The 20,134-nt window shown below is 38.8% G+C and overlaps 2 protein-coding genes across 3 annotated transcripts; both read right to left on the minus strand.

Moving 5' to 3' along the window:
• Positions 1-541: 541 nt before the first annotated feature.
• On the minus strand, positions 542-8,850 carry LOC149113071 (uncharacterized). The gene is made up of 5 exons (XM_089288484.1): positions 8,739-8,850; positions 7,803-7,928; positions 5,101-5,649; positions 4,049-4,162; positions 542-2,928 (listed from the first exon to the last, which is right to left on the minus strand). The coding sequence occupies exons 1-5, from the start codon at positions 8,848-8,850 to the stop codon at positions 2,318-2,320; spliced, it is 1,512 nt and encodes a 503-aa protein (XP_089144610.1). The 3' UTR covers positions 542-2,317.
• Positions 7,737-19,741, minus strand: LOC110069049 (islet cell autoantigen 1-like). Of its 2 annotated transcripts, XR_016206664.1 has the most exons (10): positions 19,608-19,741; positions 17,980-18,086; positions 17,015-17,243; positions 16,476-16,548; positions 15,464-15,587; positions 13,761-13,959; positions 12,441-13,041; positions 11,683-11,796; positions 8,239-10,544; positions 7,737-7,944 (listed from the first exon to the last, which is right to left on the minus strand). XR_016206664.1 is itself a non-coding variant. In XM_089287827.1 (9 exons), the coding sequence occupies exons 2-9, from the start codon at positions 18,021-18,023 to the stop codon at positions 9,934-9,936; spliced, it is 1,995 nt and encodes a 664-aa protein (XP_089143953.1). In that variant the 5' UTR covers positions 18,024-18,086; positions 19,608-19,741; the 3' UTR covers positions 7,737-9,933. The 2 variants fall into 2 exon arrangements, 1 of the variants encoding a protein (XP_089143953.1); XM_089287827.1 differs by having other exon boundaries at positions 7,737-10,544.
• Positions 19,742-20,134: the final 393 nt, after the last annotated feature.

The raw sequence follows: 20,134 nt of genomic DNA on the forward strand, positions 1-20,134 counted from the left end.
TTAAAATTTCGCAAATTTCAGCCTCAATATTCTTATAAAATGTATTTATAAAAAAGAAAGAGTGTCGTTGAGAAAGAAGAAAGCAAATCGTCAGATAATTTCCTCTGAAAAATTGATGTCCCATACTTCAGGCTAATATTTAAAGGGTGGATCGGATAAGTCACTCTCCAGTGTATTGTTCGTTCTACTTCTAAAATACGAAAAGAAACTTTGAAATCCGCTGGATAAATAGTGATCTGTCCAGAGGACAGCCTTGTCCATCCTTCGAACTTGGGCCAGGGCAAAATGGCAAACACCATAACACCATAACCTCATTTCAGTGACAGGTGTATGTTAAACGGCACAAAACACATATCAGTTATACATTGGCGCGGCTCTTTGGTCTCTATGCTTTACCAAATAGCAACAACTAATCTCAACCTCAACTGGCAAACTTACGTAGGCTATCTCTGGCAAGTTATCAGCGAGGAGAAAGTTCAACAAGGTTCAGTAAAATATGAGATGAGGGATAAGGGACTTCAGGTAAAGTTCTTACACAGTATTGTTTTGTATTAGTTTATTGAAACTATTACTTCCATGAATTCAAGTCATAATAAGATCAATTACCCCAAATCTGTCGCTTTCCCCCCGAGGCTTTCACGGCCGTTACCAGGGTCGTCACGCAACGCACCCATCACGCGACCCTCCTTGAAGGCGTAGCGTTGTGTGACTGCAGAGATAACGGTTATGAAGACATCTTAACTGTGAAACTGTCAAACGTTAAACTTACAACAAGAGAAACCTCTTCCCTTTTAAGTTAAATAACTTTTAACTTATATAAATTAATTTCTTGAACGAAATATATAACCAAAACTACAGTGTAAAAGAAAAATTGTCCTGACTCAAAACAATTTCAGATATATGCAGACAAAAGTAAGTATCGGCTTGCTTCCAATGTCAAGCCAATACCAGTCTAAAATTTACTTAATTACCTGTAAAAACATGGCTGGTATAGTAATCTTAGCAAGCTAAAGCACTTATTGATTTTAGCCATCAACTGCGACTCAGAGTTTTACCTATATATTTAAGTTTGAACATTTCAAATTCTAGTGCTGTACAATTTAACACCTTTTTGACTAGTACTTCCCAAGATGAACAGGACAAGGCTTGAGATTATAACCAGGCAAAAACACTCAATTGCGGAAAGCAAAATAGGGAAGATACATCACACCAGATTTTACATAGACATTGCTCCCGCTCAGCTGGTCACTTTCCAATCTATAATCTCTCAGGAACTTAAGAAACTGTTTATTATCTAACACATCACCAAACTTTGTAAACTTGCTTATTTTTGGCAATGGCATTTTTTGTAATTTGATTATATTTACACAATTATTTCCAACTCATGAATTTTCTGGCCATGCACCTACTTGTGTATTCAGTTGAGGAAACATCTTTTTCCTGGTCGTAAGAACAAGCCATCCCAATATCCATAAAGATTCTAAATTGTCTGCCACAAAAGCAAACCAAATGATAACGACAATTAATTTGCATCCACGAGTGATATATTAGTTGAAACCTTGGGTCCACACCCAAAACATGACAAAAATATCTTCTCAAGAAGTGCAGTCTGACCTTGCTTAACACGACGACTTTTCATAACACAGACACCTCTACAATGCAGACATCCATTACACTTGTAACTGTAAATGTGTCTGTATTAAGAAGGTTTAGTTGTAGTCTGTGAACAGCCACTCGGTCACTTCCCTCTCCGCGAGTTCCTTCTCGGCCCTACCAGCCGCAGTCGGTCTAGCCAGAGCCTGTTCACAGGCTAGTTTAGTCGTGACTATTATGTACATGTGACACATTTAGAAAACGTACTTAACAATATGTGACCCTGAATAACTTACAATAACTTTGATATCACCTTTTACCTGTTTTATTTTTATGAGGATTTATTTTTACTTTAAGTCCACTTACAATTTGCATTTTTATAACACTGGCTAGTTGCTATGTCTTTTAAATACTGATTACATGATAAGAACAACCCCAGAAAATTTAACATGCACAAATATTGTCACTGACCAATTTCTCAGTACAGATGTTGTCTTCATAACATAGAAAACAAAATAATAGTGCATCAGTGAGCAGTGATGTACAGTACACCTGCTTATTGCATTAGGGTTTCAATGATTATTGACAGCAAACCCATCGCCCTTGCCCTTAGTTACATCTGTACCCATTCTCTACAATCTAAATCTGACAATATAGAGGTCAACAATGCAAGTCTTAAAACTGTCCAAGATAAATTAATTCTAAGATTAAATTTAAGTCTCATTCAGCATTGTCTATCCTCTTCACTCTTCTTGTTCTGTTTGTCTATGGCGTCAGGGTTAGCCAGAGGATCCAAGTCAGAAAACAAGCTGAACCAAGCGGACATGTCTGCACCCTTTTTCCCTTTCGCTTTTCCCTTTTCACTTCCCTTTCCTGGAAGAATTGGAGCCTGTTTAGCTTGCGATGGCGGAGAATTATGTGGACGCTTACCTCCTGCAGCTGGTGGAGTATTAAGCAGCCCTAATGACTTTGAAGGCATGGCTGAGCTTTGCTGAGGTGGAGCACCTGAGGGTACCTCCCCCAATGGGTCAAACTTGGCCATGCTGTTTAGGAGGTCAGATGGCATCATAAAATTGGTCCCTCCTTTAGACCACGACTGGTTCGGCTCCTGAGTTGGTTGAGCGGTCTCAAGCGGCTCATCGCCAAACATGTCCTTCCACGTCTTGCTGAAACTGTTGTCGTTTTCTGCGCCTTGCATAGCAGAAGAGCCATTTGAGCCAAGGATCTCATTCAATATATCCAGGTCTGACTTGCTCTCTGTTCCTCTGTCCTCTCTGGTCGGGGATCCGAACAGCAAGTCATCAGCTGTCATTGATGGATTAGTTTCACCTGAACCTTGGGCAAAAATAAAACAATATTATTTAGTGACTGGTCCTACATATCCTAAGTGGGAGGTGTGGTGGCGTCATTGTTAGTGTATTCGTCTACAGATCGAGCGGTCTGGATTCAAGCCCTGGCCAAGGAGATTGTCTTGTGTCCTTACTCTCACAGTACCTCTCTCCACTCAGGTGTATAAATGGGTACTGGCAAACTTAATGCTGGGGGTAACCCTGCAATGGACTAGCATTTCATGCAGGGGTGAGTAGAAATACTCCTAGTTGCTTCATGCTACAGAAACTGGCTCCTATGCAGACTCTATCCATTTTACCCTACATGCCTTGAAATATTTTTTTGGGAAAAGACCTTTCTCTCCAAGGTTGACTAGCAACAAAAATGTCAGTAATTACATGAAAATCATTACAACAACAGTTTGCCTGTTGAAGTACCACATATTTTATGGTATTCAATTTCTACAGTGCATCACTGTTTATTGTTAAATTTCTTGCCACAGTAATCTGGGTATTCATGAGATCTTTGTAGTTGTGATATAAATAGTAGTCAGACAATATTTTTGTTTAAATAATTCTGAGTTACTCACAATATCCTAGCCTCTCAATACACCATTTTTGTACTCTTAGTATTGGAATGGAAGAAGGTCACAATTGCAGCTAATGTGGGGAGTCTTTTCAAATGCAAATGACATTAAATGCAAATGACAAACCTCCATTGCAACCTAGTTCCAGTCTAATAACAGAAATACGAAAAATCAAAGGTCTATTCTGCTGTAAGAATTTATTTCTAGTATTATTAAATCGTAATTTCAAGATTCTAGCATCATGACCTCTCAAACTCATTAATAATTCATCAAGTTTAAACAAAGGAAATCATGACCGTGACGGTGCTTGGAACTCTGATCTTAATTACCATAGATTTTTACCATTTTGTTCCTCCACCTTCTCCTTAGTTTTAGTTTCGATCGAGAAGATTTATCAAACATTCAAGATAGTGTTTGACACATTTCCAAAGACCTTGAAGTTGGTCAAAGATACTCCACTACATGTCATATTTTCAACTCTCTTCTCGGTGCTTGGAAATGTGGTCAAACACAGTCTTTCATGTTTAATGTATTACATACCAGACGCTGGAATTTGCTTTGCTGCCTCATAGCTGGGTGGCATGATTGAATCATGACTTTTGAGACCATTACTGTTTGGAGGACTCTCAAAGGATGAAAGAAGGTCATCTGTAGCTGTGATACAAGAACAAGAACATTTAAATGCCTTGCAACAACAAAGCCAGCAAAGCTAGTGTACATGTATAACCAACAAGTGAGTCACTTGTTTCTTGTTTGCCTTAGTCTATTAATCTTTTCAGCAGGAGGGTAACTGGTTTTCACAGTGAAAGTGAACCTCTTTATAACAAGAACTTTCCTCTAGATGGACAAACAAGGCAGGCAAAATAATCCTCACAGCTGGTCAATTTGCCCAGCCCTTAAGGAAACCCCTGCAACACTGCACCTTAGCCCTGAAGCATAGACTTAAAGTTGTAATGGGTACACAGCACTTGTACTGGTAAAAAAAAAAGTAAAGTCTGCATACGAGCCAAGCGGCCCACCAGGCCAGAGCTTAACCCGGTTTCCCCTACGACAAAGCGACTAGGAGTATTTCTACTCCCCCCTGGATGGGATGCTAGTCCATCGCAGGGTTACCCCCAGCATTAAGTTCGCCGCTACCCATTTATACACCTGGGTGGAGAGAGGTAGATAGATAGATAACCTTTATTTTAAAACGACGAGTATTAAAGCTACATAAGATTGTAGGGTCGTTTGCAATTAACTAATCGCTAAGTAACTAAAAACTAAAAACTAGGGGTATTTACAGAAAAAAACGTTTGAACTTAAGTCAGCGATATATACAATAAGAGATTGTTAGCATAAGTTTTTAAGTATATACAAAGTCATCTTTTCTAAAATTACAAGTGGATGCAGACGTTATCTTAAAGCTGAATTCATTAAAATTAACTAGGCACTGTGAGAGTAAAGTGTCTCGCCCAAGAACACAACACAATGTCCCCGGCCTGGGCTCAAACCGGACCGTTTGATCCAGAGTCGAACGCACTAACCATGAGGCCACCGCGCCTCCACAAACAGGACTTGTACTACAACATGTTAAACAGATCCATACTTACCAGATTGATGTTTTGGTGGAAGTAAATCATCATCGCCCAGCAAATCTATAAAAGCACCTGGCTTGTCATTCTTATCAATATTTCCATTGGACACTTCATCATCCCCAAGCAAATCTGTCTCTAGAAGCGACTCACCATCGTCGTCATTATCATTCTTCTTGCCTGCTGCCGCTGCCGCTGCCGAATTCTTCTCCTCTAGTGGAGAATGATCCAATGATATTAGCTGGTCATCGTCATCTTCCTTAGATGTTTCCTTCGTTTCATCGCTGTTTCTCAACTCCTTTTTGCCTTCATCAGATTGTTTGGCCTGCTTTTCTTCTTTTCCTTCTTCATCCTTTTCCTTGTCGCTACCAAGGGTTAGAGTATTGAGGCTTTTTAACATCTGAAACTGGTACGTCGGTAATCCTTTGAACTGTTCTGATACTTGAGTCATAGTCCGAGAAGTGTTCTCCCAAAATTTTAGCAGCGCCTTACACTTATATAAGGACTTATAACATCCGTTTTTTCCCGGTAAAAGAGTGGGCTTGAGCACTTGCCAGTTTTTGTGCTCTTATGCACATTTAACAGTGCATGTAAGGAAAATTCCTGGAATGGCCATCTTGACAAGGCATTAATTATCTTCTAATAATATAATTTTGTGATACACATGTTCATGCAAGTAGGTTTGACCATGATCAGTACCGCAACCAAAAAAGTAGGAAAGTAGTTTTTCCGCTTAACTATTCTGCTCTCCTTCCCACGTGTCGTCTCCTTTAAGTCTTCCTCCTTAGTACAGGTATCAGTGCACCAAAATCTAGAATAAATACATCATCCTGTTATGGCCGTTTAAAACATGTAATATTACCACTAATCAGGACTTCAGGTACGCACATAGACTGAGCGTTTTTGGTTCCCTCTGTGGACCTTTAAGTCCTTCGTCTTTGGTTACAAGGTGGACTAATTTGACTTCCTCAAAAAGAGCAAATTATATCTATATTTTGCAATGCGTCTGTTTTAGGTTTAATTAATGGCACTAGGAAAATGCAGATGGCGAGACGTAAATCATTGATAATTATCGTTTAGCTAAAAAGTACTTTCAGGATCAGTTTAACATATTTCAAGCAACCAGAAACAGTGCAAGGATAACAGTCATTCCTGTAATTTCTTAAAGCAAGGTGCGTGCTCGAGCTTTGTATTGTGTGAATTATCACGAGCTCTTATAAGAACGCTTATTCTCTATTATTATAATAGGAAAAATATTAGTCAGTCTTGTGAAAATATCCCCGGAAAATTCAGCGACACTAAGACCACGCTCAGTTAACTTCAATTCATTCTGTTCGCACTGTCTCAGAACAGAGACAAAATTTCCTGTTGTTCACCAAAAAGGACGTGCTTCTGTTTATACACTTGATATAACTTTCGGTACTCGAAACTACCCGGCCGGACCACCAACGATATATTCGATACAAAACTGAACTCTCAATTTGGCTGATGTTTCGAGTTTTTCACCTTGCGTGATCAACTTGTTGTTGCTAATAGCAGACAGCGAGTCTACTTTGAGCAACAAATTTTGGCTTTGCTGCTCCTTCATCAAACTCACAACTTGTCACGTATAAAATTTGATCACCTTTCGCGACAAGACCAGGGAGGGTCCCCTATACTCTTTTCGTGACGCGGGAATGGGCAATTTTGCTTTGCGTGAAGCGTGAATGACGATGTATTTTTTCCGTGATTCGTGAATCTATATTTTTCCGTCCTCGGGAAACTGGTTTTCGATTTTTTCGTGATCCGTGAAATATGCATTTACTTACGCGTGATTTGTGAACCAACGACTTTTGCGGGAATAATTTTTCACTTTTTTGGAGATTTTAACCGTCATTAAAGCTCCTAAACTACACCAAACTAGATGTAAAACTAGATGTATTTGTATTCGTATGTTTTGCGAAACGTGAATAGGATTTATATTTTTATGTGAAACATGATTTAGCCTTTGCATTTTTACGTGAAACGTGATTGCCTGCTTTTTTCTGTGAACGTGAAGCTGTTAATTTTTCCGAATTTTTCGTGATACGAGAAAAGGCCAATTACTTATGCGTGAAACTGTTTTCAGAACACACCAGAGGTATAGGAGACCCTCTCGAGAGTTTGTGTCACTCGTGAAGCGCTCTCAAAGCTTACCACATTAAGCCTTCCATGTTGCGACAAAACCAACCTTGAATCCGGAAAAAAAAACAACAACAGGAGCTACCATTGGCTACAATGTAATTACCTGTAGCCAAAAACAACTTGCTTTGCAGTTTGCGACTACCATGAAGAAAAGGAAAAAAAATCGACCTAATTTCTAACTTGGACTGCTTCGCATCCGCGTAATAAAGAAACTTCGAAATCCCCTAGATAATGAGTGATCTGCATAGAGGATAGCCTTATCATTTGAACTTGGGCCAAGGCAAAATGGCAACCTCATTTGAGTGACATGTTCATGTTAACCAGCACAAATCACATATCAGTTATATATTGGAGCGGCTTTTTGCTCTCTATGCTTCACCAAATAGAAACAACTAATCTCAACCTCAACTGTCAAACCTACGTAGGCTATCTGTGGCAAGTAAAAAACGAGATGAGAGAAAAAGGACTTCAGATAAAGTTCTTACGCAGTACTGTTTTGCATTTGTTTATTGAAACTGTTATCTTCCATGAATTCAAGTCATAATATGATCAATTACCCTGAATCGTTTGCTCTTTCACAGCCGTTACTTCTAGTTCATCACGCAACGCGCCCTTCACGCAACCCTCTCTGAAGGCGTGGCGTTGAGTGACTGCAGAAATATCGGTTATGAAGACATCTTTAACTGCCACGAAACGTTACTACGATTATCAGTTGAGTAAGGCGGGACGAAAGTTTGGTCACCAAGTTTTAACGTAAGATCGTGTTGTTGTCACGGGCAACTTACCTCGTTTCCGTTGGTAACAATATCAACAGCTGTTGGTCGCCTGTCGCGTCGCCTACAATTTCGCGCGCTTTGCTGTCAATTGACGTCAAAGGCCGACAAGTTGCCAATGGATACGGAGTCAGTTGCTCGTGACAACAACACGATTTTTACGTTAAAACTTCGTGACCAAACTTTCGTCCGCCTTACTCAACTGATAATCGTAGTAAACCTACGAGAGTAAAACCTCTTTGTGCCTAGCCTTTTAAGTTAAATAACTTTTAGCTTATAATAAATTAATTTCTTGAACAAAATATGTGACCAAAACTAGTGTAAAAGAGAAATTGCCCTAAGACAAATAATCTCAGATATATATGGACAAAAGTAAGTATCAGCTTGCAGTGTCAAGCTACAAACCGGAACCCCAATGATTCAAGCTAATACCATTCTAAAATTTACTTAATTACCTGGAAAAACATGGCTGGTATGGAAATCTTAGCAAGCCAAAGCACTTATTGATTTTAAACATCAACTGTCACTTTGACATTTTAACTATATATTATTTTAAGCTTGAACATTTCCAATTTTAGTGCTGTACAATTTAAAAGTTTTTTTGACTTCAAAGGAAATAAGTATTTCACAAGATGAATGGGTCCAGGCTTGATATTGTAACCAAGCCAAAACACTCAATTGTGGAAAGCAAGGAAATTACTTCATGGTAAGCCAACATACAGTCGCCCAATCCCTTCTTAAAATGGCACGCGTAAACCCAGCCCCAGGTCTCACATAGCCATTGTTCCTGCTCTCGTTCGCTTTCCCCTTTATGATCTTTAGGAAACTTCATTGTTTAAAACATCACCAAACTTTGTAACCTTACTTATAATTATTTGGCGATGGCATTTTTCTAATTTAATTAAATTTACACAATAAGTTCCAACTCTTGAATTTTCTGGGCATGCACTTTGACTGAAATGCCAATCATCTCCCATCCTCAGCCTAATCCCTGGGTGAGAGATGACTTCAGGTGCCTCTCGCCCGCAGATAAGGTTAAGAACGGAAGTTGACAGACACTTTCAGGCCAGGCATGCACCCTACTCTCATATTCTGTTGACAAAATGTATTTTTCCCGGCCAGTTTCCACAAAGGTTCTGCCACAGAAGCAAACCGAATGATACGTCAAATAATTTGGACCACTCTTGGTCCAGGACTGAAATATGGCTTAGATTTTGATTACATCACAGATGCACAAAAATTTACATAGTTCTTCTTTTCCAACTTTCTCTCAAGAAGTGCAGTCTGACCTTGTTTGGCATGGACACCTCCCTAACACAGACACCTCTATAATACAGACACCCATTACACTTAACTTGTATCTGCGTCTTTGGTGTCTATATTAAGAAGGCTCAGTCATGACTATATGTACATGTAACAAACAATTAGAAAACATACTTAACAATATGTGACCCTGGATAACGTAAAATAAGTTTGATATCATCTTTTACCTGTTTTATTTTTACCTTATTCTTACGTTATTCTTATTAGGATTTGTCTTTACTTTAAGTTCCCTTACAAGTTGCATTTTTACAACACTGGCTAGCTGCTATGTCTTTTAAATACTGATTACACAATAAGAAAGACCCCGGAAAATTTAACATGCACAAATATTGTCACTGACCAATTCTTCAGCAAAGACCTTGTCTTCATAACATAGAAAACAAATAACAGTGCATCAGTGAGCAGTGATGCACAGTACACCTGCTTATTGAATTAGGCTTTCAATGATTATTGACAGCAAACCCATCGCCCTTGCCCTTAGTTACATCTGTACCCATTCTCTACAATCTAAATCTGACAACATATGGCTCAACAATGCAAGTCTTAAAACTGTCCAAGATAAATTAATTCTAAGATTAAATTTAATTCTCATTCAGCATTGTCTGTCCTCTTCACTCTTCTTGTTCTGTTTGTCTATGGCGTCAGGGTTAGCCAAAGGATCCAAGTCAGAAAACAAGCTGAACCAAGCGGACATGTCTGCACCCTTTTTCCCTTGCGCTTTTCCCTTCTCACTTCCCTTTCCTGGGGGAATTGGAGCCTGTTTAGTCTGCGATGGCGGAGGATTATGTGGATGCTTACCCCCTGCACCTGGTGGAGTATTAAGCAGCCCTAATGACTTCGAAGGCATGGCTGAGCTTTGCTGAGGTGGGGCACCTGAGGGTACCTCCCCAAATGGGTCAAACTTGGCCATGCTGTTTAGGAGGTCAGATGGCATCATAAAATTGGTCCCTCCTTTAGACCACGACTGGTTCGGCTCCTGAGTTGGTTGAGCGGTCTCAAGTGGCTCATCGCCAAACATGTCCTTCCACGTCTTGCTGAAACTGTTGTCGTTTTCTGCGCCTTGCATAGCAGAAGAGCCATTTGAGCCAAGGATCTCATTTAATATATCCAGGTCTGACTTGCTCTCTGTTCCTCTGTCCTCTCTGGTCGGGGATCCGAACAGCAAGTCATCAGCTGTCATTGATGGATTAGTTTCACCTGAACCTTGGGCAAAAATAAAACAATATTATTGAGAGACTGGTCCTACATATCCTAAGTGGGAGGCGCAGTGGCCTCATGGTTAGTGCATTCATCTACAGGTCGACCAGTCTGGATTCAAGCCCTGGCCAAGGAGATTGACTTGTGTCCTTACTCTCACAGTACCTCTCTCCACTCAGGTGTATAAATGGGTACTGGCAAACTTAATGCTGGGGCTAACCCTGCAATGGACTAGCATCTCATGCAGGGGTGAGTAGAAATACTCCTAGTTGCTTCATGCTACAGAAACTGGCTCCTATGCAGACTCTATCCATTTTACCCTACATGCCTTGAAATATTTTTTTGGGAAAAGACCTTTCTCTCTAAGGTTGACTAGCAACAAAAATGTCAGTGATTACATGAAAATCATTACAACAACAGTTTGCCTGTTGAAGTACCGCATATTTTATGGTATTCAATTTCTCCAGTGCATCACTATTTATTGTTAAATTTCTTGCCACAGTAATCTGGGTATTCATGAGATCTTTGTAGTTGTGATATAAATAGTAGTCAGACAATATTTTTGTTTAAATAATTCTGAGTTACTCACAATATCCTAGCCTCTCAATACGCCATTTTTGTACTCTTAGTGTTGGAATGGAAGAAGGTCACAATTGCAGCTAATGTGGGGAGTCTTTTCAAATGCAAATGACATTAATCTCTTTTGAACAATATTCCCCCACACAAACCCCCATTGCAACCTAGTTCCAGTCTAATAACAGAAATACAAAAAATCAATGGTCTATTCTGCTGTAAGAATTAATTTCTAGTATTATTAAAATCGTAATTTCAAGATTCTAGCATCATGACCTCTCAAACTCATTAATAATTCATCAAGTTTAAACAAAGGAAATCATGACCGTGACGGTGCTTGGAACTCTGATCTTAATTACCATAGATTTTTACCATTTTGTTCCTCCACTTTCTCCTTAGTTTTAGTTTCGATTGAGAAGATATATCAAACATTCAACATAGTGTTTGACCACATTTCCAAAGACCTTGAAGTTGGTCAAAGATACTCCACTACATGTCATATTTTCAACTCTCTTCTCGGTGCTTGGAAATGTGGTCAAACACAGTCTTTCGTGTTTGATGTATTACATACCAGAAGCTGGAATTTGCTTTGCTGCCTCATAGCTGGGTGGCATGATTGAATCATGACTTTTGAGACCATTACTGTTTGGAGGACTCTCAAAGGATGAAAGAAGGTCATCTGTAGCTGTAATACAAGAACAAGAACATTTAAATGCCTTGCAACAACAAAGCCAGCAAAGCTAGTGTACATGTATAAACAACACGTGAGTCACTTGTTTCTTGCTTGCCTCTGGAGGGTAACTGGTTTTCACAGTGAAAGTGAACCTCTTTATAACAAGAACTTTCCTCTAGATGGACAAACAAGGCAGGCAAAATAATCCTCACAGCTGGTCAATTTGCCCAGCCCTTAAGGAAACCCCTGCAACACTGCACCTTAGCCCTGAAGCATAGACTTGAAGTTGTAATAGCTACAGCAATTGTACTGGTAAAAAAAAAGTAACGTCTGCATACGAGCCAAGCGGCCCACCAGGCCAGAGCTTAACCCGGTTTCCCCTACGACAAAGCGACTAGGAGTATTTCTACTCCCCCCTGGATGGGATGCTAGTCCATTGCAGGGTTACCCCCAGCATTAAATTCGCTGCTACCCATTTATACACCTGGGTGGAGTGAGGCACTGTGAGAGTAAAGGGTCTCGCCCAAGAACACAACACAATGTCCCCGGACTGGGCTCAGACCGTTTGATCCAGAGTCGAGTGCACTAACCATGAGGCCACCGTGCTCCCAAAAACAGGACTTGTACTGCACCATGTTAAACAGATGCATACTCACCAGATTGATGTTTTGGTGGAAGTAAATCATCATCGCCCAGCAAATCTATAAAAGCACCTGGCTTGTCATTCTTATCAATATTTCCATTGGACACTTCATCATCCCCAAGCAAATCTGTTTCTAGAAGCGACTCATCATCGTCGTCATTATCATTCTTATTGCCTGCTGCCGCTGCCGCTGCCGAATTCTTCTCCTCTAATGGAGAATGATCCAATGATATTAGCTGGTCATCGTCATCTTCCTTAGATGTTTCCTTCTTTTCATCGCCGTTTCTCAACTCCTTTTTGCCTTCATCAGATTCTTTGTCCTGCTTTTCTTCTTTTCCTTCTTCATCCTTTTCCTTGTCACTACCATCAAGGGTTAGAGGATTGAGGCTTTTTAACATCTGAAACTGGTATGTCGGTAATCCTTTGAACTGTTCAGATACTTGAGTCATAGTCCGAGAAGTGTTCTCCCAAAATTTTAGCAGCGCCTGCTGGTACGCAGCGAGTGTACTTGATAGTAAGTTGCACCTACTTGCAGACAAAAGATCTATCTTCTGCATAACATCAACCTTCAGCTTTTCAAATTTCTTTTTTCCCTTCCGAACCTGCCCTTGAACCTGAAAAGAATGATCAAAAGATAACTCCTTGTAACCTCACCGATCTATTTTTAAGCACAAAGGTAACGACATTAACGAAGATAGTTAATGAAGGAATTATAACATCTTCATGTTCAGCAAAATGTACCACGAAAGTAATGCTCTAAATTCACTCTTCTTTTAACTGAAATTACTTTTGATTAAAAAAAATGCCAAATTAGTTTGTTTCAGTTTATTTTCTTCCTCCTCGTAATTATTCACAATCATAATCTGAAAGAAAAATAATAGAAGTCAAACTGGTTTGAAAAATTTCAAATTTTGTTCAAATTTTTCAAAACTCTTTGTCACCAAAATAAATCTTCTTCAACAATATAGTATAATTATGTATATTATGTAGAAATCACTTCACAACTACTATGATTATCAGTTGAGTAAGGCGGGACGAAAGTTTGGTCACCAAGTTTTAACGTAAAAATCGTGTTGTTGTCACGAGCAACTGGCTCCGTATCCGTTGGCAACTTGTCTGGCTTTGACGTCAATTAGCAGCAAAGCGCACAAAATTGTAGGCGACGCGACAGGCGACCAACGGCTGTTGATATTGTTACCAATGGAAACGAGGTAAGTTGCCCGTGACAACAACACAATTTTTACATTAAAACTTGGTGACCAAACTTTCGTCCCGCCTTACCCAACTGATAATGGTAGTAAAATGCTAAGTACTAATACAATGTAGAACTGACCTCTCTAAATTTGTCTAATCTCTTATATTCTTCAGGATCCAGTTCTTTAGATATATTAGCCATCCACAAGAGGCCAGCTCTGTAGTCTGTTCTTGCCAGTTCCATTCGATTAACTGTCTGGAAAGTATCTGAGATGGCACGGTATCGGAAGGTTTCAACCTCTTGATACAGCCTTACAAGAGGAGTTCTAAGACTCAACCTGTTAAATGGCACCGATAGTCAAGATCTACATGTAATTTCTCTTTACAATGTCAAAATACTGCCAAAACATGATGAATATTGCCCTGATGAGGGGCAACCTTGAAACATCAGCTTTTTTAAACTCACTATGCCAACCAAATTACCATTGACTTTAAGTTGGTAAGGTTACATGTTTTACTTGTGTGCTGATGTATTGATGAGAAAGACTGTGAGGAGGTGGAGGTGGGCGGGGGGAATTAGGGAGGGGGGAAGGGGGGCAAAACCAATATATGTCTAAGTACATCATGCTGCTGGCAGTGTTCCAGATAGGGTGGAGGGGGGCGGGGAGGGCTCAGGTCAAAAGCCCAACATACACAAAATATAGATGGAAACCCTCTGACTATGACCTGTAGGAACTACAAGTACATACATTCTAATCAATCAAAGCTCTATATCTCTATCAAAGAAAAGGTAGTTCAATGTAGTTTTTCAATGAGATCAGGAGCAACGTCCACAGCCTTCACACAATGGATGACCTTAGTTTTGTTAGATCTTAAACATTTTTTGCATCATCCCTTGGAATCTGACAATGGATTTAGCATCTATGCCAACTCACCCAGATTATCCAGAAGTCTGTCAGATACAAACAAAATCTACCAGCCTTCTGTAAGAGTCGCCAAATCTCCCAGATATGCAGAAAAGTACATAAACCAAAATTTTCACACATATTTAGGCTGATTTTTTGCATTTTGCTTATTTGCTGCCTTTTGTGGTTGAATTGGCCGAGTTCAACTTTGAACAACTCTTTTTTAGGGACGAAGAGGTAAAATTGGTGATCTCCTGGATCGTCCTTTCAGGGATCAGAAATTTTCAGAAACTAAGAAAGATGGTAAGATCATAAAAGCAATTTTTGAGCTGCAATGGATTAACAAGAACAGTATTTCCCAGCGTTCACATTTGTAGTTTATCACCCTAACACATGTACTGTACAGTACATGTTTTATCAAATTTTCAAACACATTCAATTCAATCAAAAACACCATTCTGAGCATTGCATGGTAAGTTACTCCTTTATGGTATCTGGAAGTGTGATGAAACACAGTCTCTCACAATGTTTTTATTATATTCCATTTCAAATGTGCTCACTTTCCAGTACAATATAAAACTTATTTTTCAAACTATTATTTGACGTAATTAACTGCATGTACATGGCTTGGATGACATGTTTCAAAAAACGTTCATAGAGCAGCACCTCCTCCACAGAGTGGTTTTTGATTTGAACCCACACCGCTCATGAAATTCAAGTCTTCAGCACAATATTTCCCTTTAAAAAATTATTTTAGCTTTGAAACCATCATCCCTTAGAAAAAAAAATCTTAAGATTATACAAGTGTAGAGTCAAGTATACATACATTATCTCAAGTGCAGATTGTTTGAATAGTACTTCAAGGTTAACATTGACAACATTTCGTCAATGATGGTCAGTTGCTGATACGGTTATGTTAGACATGCATACAGCATACCTTTGTTGAGCAGAGTAACTCTGAGCCTTGCCTACAGCGATCATCATCTTTCCAGCTTTGGATTTATCCTGGGAACCTTGCTCTCGCAGAAAACGACCCATTTCATTCTCATCTTGAGACAAAGCTGAAGGAGATGACAACAACAAGAAGTAAAATTACAATTCTTCTGTGAAGCTTTCTACTTTCACAATCAGCGCTGTCACCCAATGGAGTAAATAAAATTCTCTGACTCTTCACTGACTGCAAAGCAATTTTTACTGACCACACTGGATAATTATTCCGACTGTGAATCACCCACAATAGAGATGGTTTAAAGATAACTTTTGAAACACAATTGCCTTGTCTACAGAGAAAAGTCCTAATAACATACTGCAGCAACCTGAAGGTAAAATTCCCTGACTTTTCACTGACTTTGAACAGCGATTTAGAAATTCCCTGACCTGATAGAAAATTCCCTAAGCCTTCCCTGACTTTGAAAATATATGACTTTCTCCGACATTTCCCTGACCACGCAACCCTGCCATTGCTTATCATAGTATCTAATTACAGGACTGGTTTGTTTCATCAATGCTTGGGTATGGTCCTCTTTAAGCAGTACAACAGCAGTGTGTGAGCTAAACCACAGCGAATCAAAGAAAACTAAGGGCTTCACAATAGAGCAGGAGAGGAGTTTTCAACAGCAACTTAATATATAAATAAAATATTATTTTTTAAAAAAATAGGGTTGTGGTGCCACAAGTAATGTTCACAGGCAATCAATTCAACTGCTGCCTGTGAAGTGTGATCAACTTTCTAAGCAGGCTTTTAGCCAGATGGGTGTCCAGCTTTCCTGTGGACGACCACTTATTAAACGAAATTGTTTTATTTTTCATATGCTGCCTTATAAATTGTTAATTTGAGCAGGCCTTATAAATGTAGCACATTTTGGATGCCTACTTTCCAAATCTTGGCTAAAAGCCTGTTTCCCTGAAGGGAAAAGATAGCAAGTAAGAATAAAGAGAATTAATCATACCAAATATCCTATTTTGATAGATTTCGACTGCCTTCAGTATGTCCATACAAGTCTTTTGTATGTGTCTAAAAGCCTATAAAAAATAATAAAATAACGCATGCATAATGTTAAACAACGCGTAAATTCTACAATGGATATTACAAATACTAACAAATACATGTAGACCATCTAAAGAGGTGACTATACAGTCAGATTATTTTAATTTATCATTTTTTATTAAATGATGGATTCCATGTTGCTGTACATTTGTCAAGTCATAGATCACAGATGATGTCAAAATGTGGTAAGAACAAAAAGGGGCACACAAACCAGTAGGTCAGTGTGTCACTGATGTTCTAACTATATTTTGACATCATCTGTAATCTACATTGTATTACTGAACAGATCCACAGCAACATGGAATCTACCAGTTAAAAAATCATACAATCATGCATGTCTGTCCTCTAGTAGATCATAAGTAAGAATCAACCAAAATGCAAGAATAATATTTGACTCACTATTTCCATAACATTACCATGTAACTAATTTAATTTTCTTACTTCAAGACGTGCGTCAACTTCAGAGTCTCCTGCTACAACATAACTATCTTGTTCCTTTCCTAATTTTTGGATCACAGTTTGTTTTGTATGCCAGTATTTCTGCTCCACTTTTCCTTTGATTCCCCCAGATGGTGGCCGATAGGGATTGTAGCCGTAGTTATAACCACAGTTTCCTTCATAACCCTCCTCATCATCATGGTATGGTTGGTAAGATCTGTGACGATCATCACTAAGATGAGAAAAAATAATTTTGGCATTATTTTCTTGAACTTCCTTGAAACAATACTTCGTGTGAATAGGACTTAAACTGATTCTTGTCTACTTTTACATTCAAATTCATTGCCAGGTTGACAGATGCATTTTAGACAGCATTACAGAGATCCTCTGATAACAATATCCCCAAATGAGCATTTCTGCCAAGAACCTTTTAAGAGTCAATATCAACTGAGTGGAAGGGTTAGACGGGAAATATTTGACTCATAGCCATGGCATGCAGACTGAGCAAGGCAAAGTCAATTCAAAATGACTGAAAGAAAATTTTTTCCTGTCTGATATAGCCTTACTCAGTCATTAAGTTCTTTTCTTATAACAAATTTTGAACTAAGTTAATGATATTGTGCGAGAAATCAGTCAAGTTGCAGCATTGATTTCTATAGGATTGTATCACAGCGTGCAAAGAAAGTCATGGCCCAGGACTAGTAGATTTAAAACGTGCCTTGGGCTTGTATATGCAGTCCTTCACTAGCAAATAAAATGTCTTGGAAAACACTTTAAGAAAATTCAAGTTACAGAAGTACTGCACGGAAGAGATGAATTTTTTTTTAGGCTAGCGAGAATGGCTCTCGGACTGCTGCATCATGGTAACAAGTTGTCCAAAGGGCAAGCCTGAAAATGGTTTTCTTTGTACCCTGTTTCACAGAGCCATGACTGATAAGGTGCCATGTATGATAATCCAGAGTATTCACCTTTCATCTGGGTCTTGCGACACTTGCTGATAAGAACTGTTCATTATAAACAGTTTTCAATCAGTTCCTACTTTGATACAAACTGGCAAAACTTGATTCCTGCGAACCTTGAAAAGCAAAAAGAAAACTGTTGATTAGGCATGAAGTGACTTCCATTGAAAAGCTGTGGAGAAATGCTAAATTGAAGTTCATTGTTCAGTAAAGTATTTCTTACAATAATCCATTTGAAAAGTCATCAGGTAGACTTGCCTGAGAATTATAATAACATAATCACAATTTATAATTAGCTGTTGCCCATCACAGTGCTTGATGTTGCTTGAGATTTTCATAACTCTTATTGTGGCTTGGGATGTTCAAAAGGTGGATAATACACTGTACGATCCACCGGAAAAATTACTCTCCAGCAGTTTGCATGGTTTGTTTTGTTAACACTTATCCACTGAGTAGCGATTTATCCGGTGCGGATAGCATTATCCAGCCTTTGAACAGTTGGGCCCTGGAGTAAACTAGGGAATGCTTAATCTGAGATTAAGAATGATTAAACATCTCATTTCTCCACACATACAATACAATGCACTGTCAAACATAGTATCATAGGCAAGAACAATAAAGAATTATGCAAGACTATGTGTCCTAATGCCTTGATGAAACTTTCAATTCTCTTCATAACCATTAGAAGAAACTTTAAAAAAATTCAAAAAGGAGAAATGATATTTTGAAAAGTTCATGTTGACAAAAAAAACTGTATGCTTCTCTTCTTCCAATCAAAATGTAATTACATGCTCATAAAATACAGTTTACTCCCTGACAAAAGTTAAGGTTTTAAAGTGACCTAACAAAAAAGACAAAACTATCATGAAATAAGATGCCTTTCTAAAACTGTAACAAAGGGTTATTGAGGTTTCTGAAAGAAAGGTTGTGCTTGAGTCCATTACACTAAATGAGCTGTAAAAATTCAGTTTAACCTTCGTAAAAGAAATGTTGAAAAATTCAAACATGGACTTATTTAATCCAAAAACTGATTGCAACAGCCAAAAAGGTTTGACTAAGCACACAACTCGCCCTGATGATCTGTAGTGACACGGAACGTGGACATATTCAAAGGACATAAAATATTTAGATGGCCTTGTTTCTTTTATTAAAACTTAGTCGCTCGTTTATCGCTTTGTATACAACATTACAAGTCCTTCGGGCGCTTACAGGATTCTTAATCAAAACATCACGCAACAATACTCGCCAAACGGTTCGTTTTAGCCGTTGTCTCTACTTGGACGAAAATTTTCTCGTTTCTGCGATTTTCAAAAGTTTACATAAAAAGATCAAACTAACGATCGACCGTGACCCTAATCTGATTTTATATACACTGCAATAGTTTCTGTAGAGAATAATACGAACATTCCCTCGTATAAAGATAAATCTGCGCCTCTGGAATCTAGAACTGCTAAAAAAATTAAATTGTGATCTAATAGCGACGAAAATTATCATACAATATTATCAAAACAGGTGAATACAATGACACGACACCAACATGGCGGAATAAAGCGAAGGTAGGGGAAAGTCTCCTCGTCCTATTCAATCGAAATGTGAGCTTTTAAAGTTATAAATGAATGTAATTTGAAATACATTACCTATCTTGTTATGTGCCGCGAAAGGAAGCCTTCACGAATTTTTTCCATGAATAAAATGGCGACAATGTCCTTTCAGTCAGTTCACAATTACGGAACAAATATGGCTGCCAAGTGCGCGCGCATCGGGAAAAACAACTTATTGTTCGACATGCATTATGGGGAATATCTTGTCCAGGCTTTTCTGTCCAACTTTTACGTTATTCTTTTCAATTTGAGGTGGAAGAAGGGGAAGACCGAAGAGAGATCAAGCAAACCTTAAATCGTGGGGTTCCGAAACGATCTCAAGCTTGATGAGTTGGGGTGGGACTGCCCGAGTAAAGAGAAAATACTGTAGTTTAACTTTTTCCCCGTTAAAGCCTACGTACAGTCTCGCTCAGCTTCATACAAGTATAATATGGTAACTTGAACGCCGAGATGTCATGACCTACCCCGGCCGGAAAATATGAAGCAAAGCGTCTTTTGTCTTGACATGGCGTCTTCTATTACGAGGTGTTTTTCACGTACTCAATCACTCGTCCTTGGCAAGG

Source organism: Orbicella faveolata, unplaced genomic scaffold (assembly GCF_042242905.1).
Source record: "Orbicella faveolata isolate gen_17 unplaced genomic scaffold, um_ofav_v1 contig_15, whole genome shotgun sequence".
Taxonomy (NCBI): domain Eukaryota; kingdom Metazoa; phylum Cnidaria; class Anthozoa; order Scleractinia; family Merulinidae; genus Orbicella; species Orbicella faveolata.

What these genes read in the sequence shown, in the direction of transcription:
- LOC110069049 (XM_089287827.1), bottom strand. Translation starts at nt 18,023, where the DNA reads ATGAACAGTTCTTATCAGCAAGTGTCGCAAGACCCAGATGAAAG. An exon ending in AAGTTGACGCACGTCTTGAA is followed by an intron (nt 16,549 to 17,014) that starts GTAAGAAAATTA and finishes TATTTTTTATAG; the next exon opens with GCTTTTAGACACATACAAAA. An exon ending in AGTTACTCTGCTCAACAAAG is followed by an intron (nt 13,960 to 15,463) that starts GTATGCTGTATG and finishes GCCATTTAACAG; the next exon opens with GTTGAGTCTTAGAACTCCTC.
- LOC149113071 (XM_089288484.1), bottom strand. Translation starts at nt 8,850, where the DNA reads ATGAAGTTTCCTAAAGATCATAAAGGGGAAAGCGAACGAGAGCAGGAA. An exon ending in TAAGAAGGGATTGGGCGACT is followed by an intron (nt 7,929 to 8,738) that starts GTATGTTGGCTT and finishes GTTTCGTGGCAG; the next exon opens with TTAAAGATGTCTTCATAACC. An exon ending in GAAAGAGCAAACGATTCAGG is followed by an intron (nt 5,650 to 7,802) that starts GTAATTGATCAT and finishes AATGTGCATAAG; the next exon opens with AGCACAAAAACTGGCAAGTG.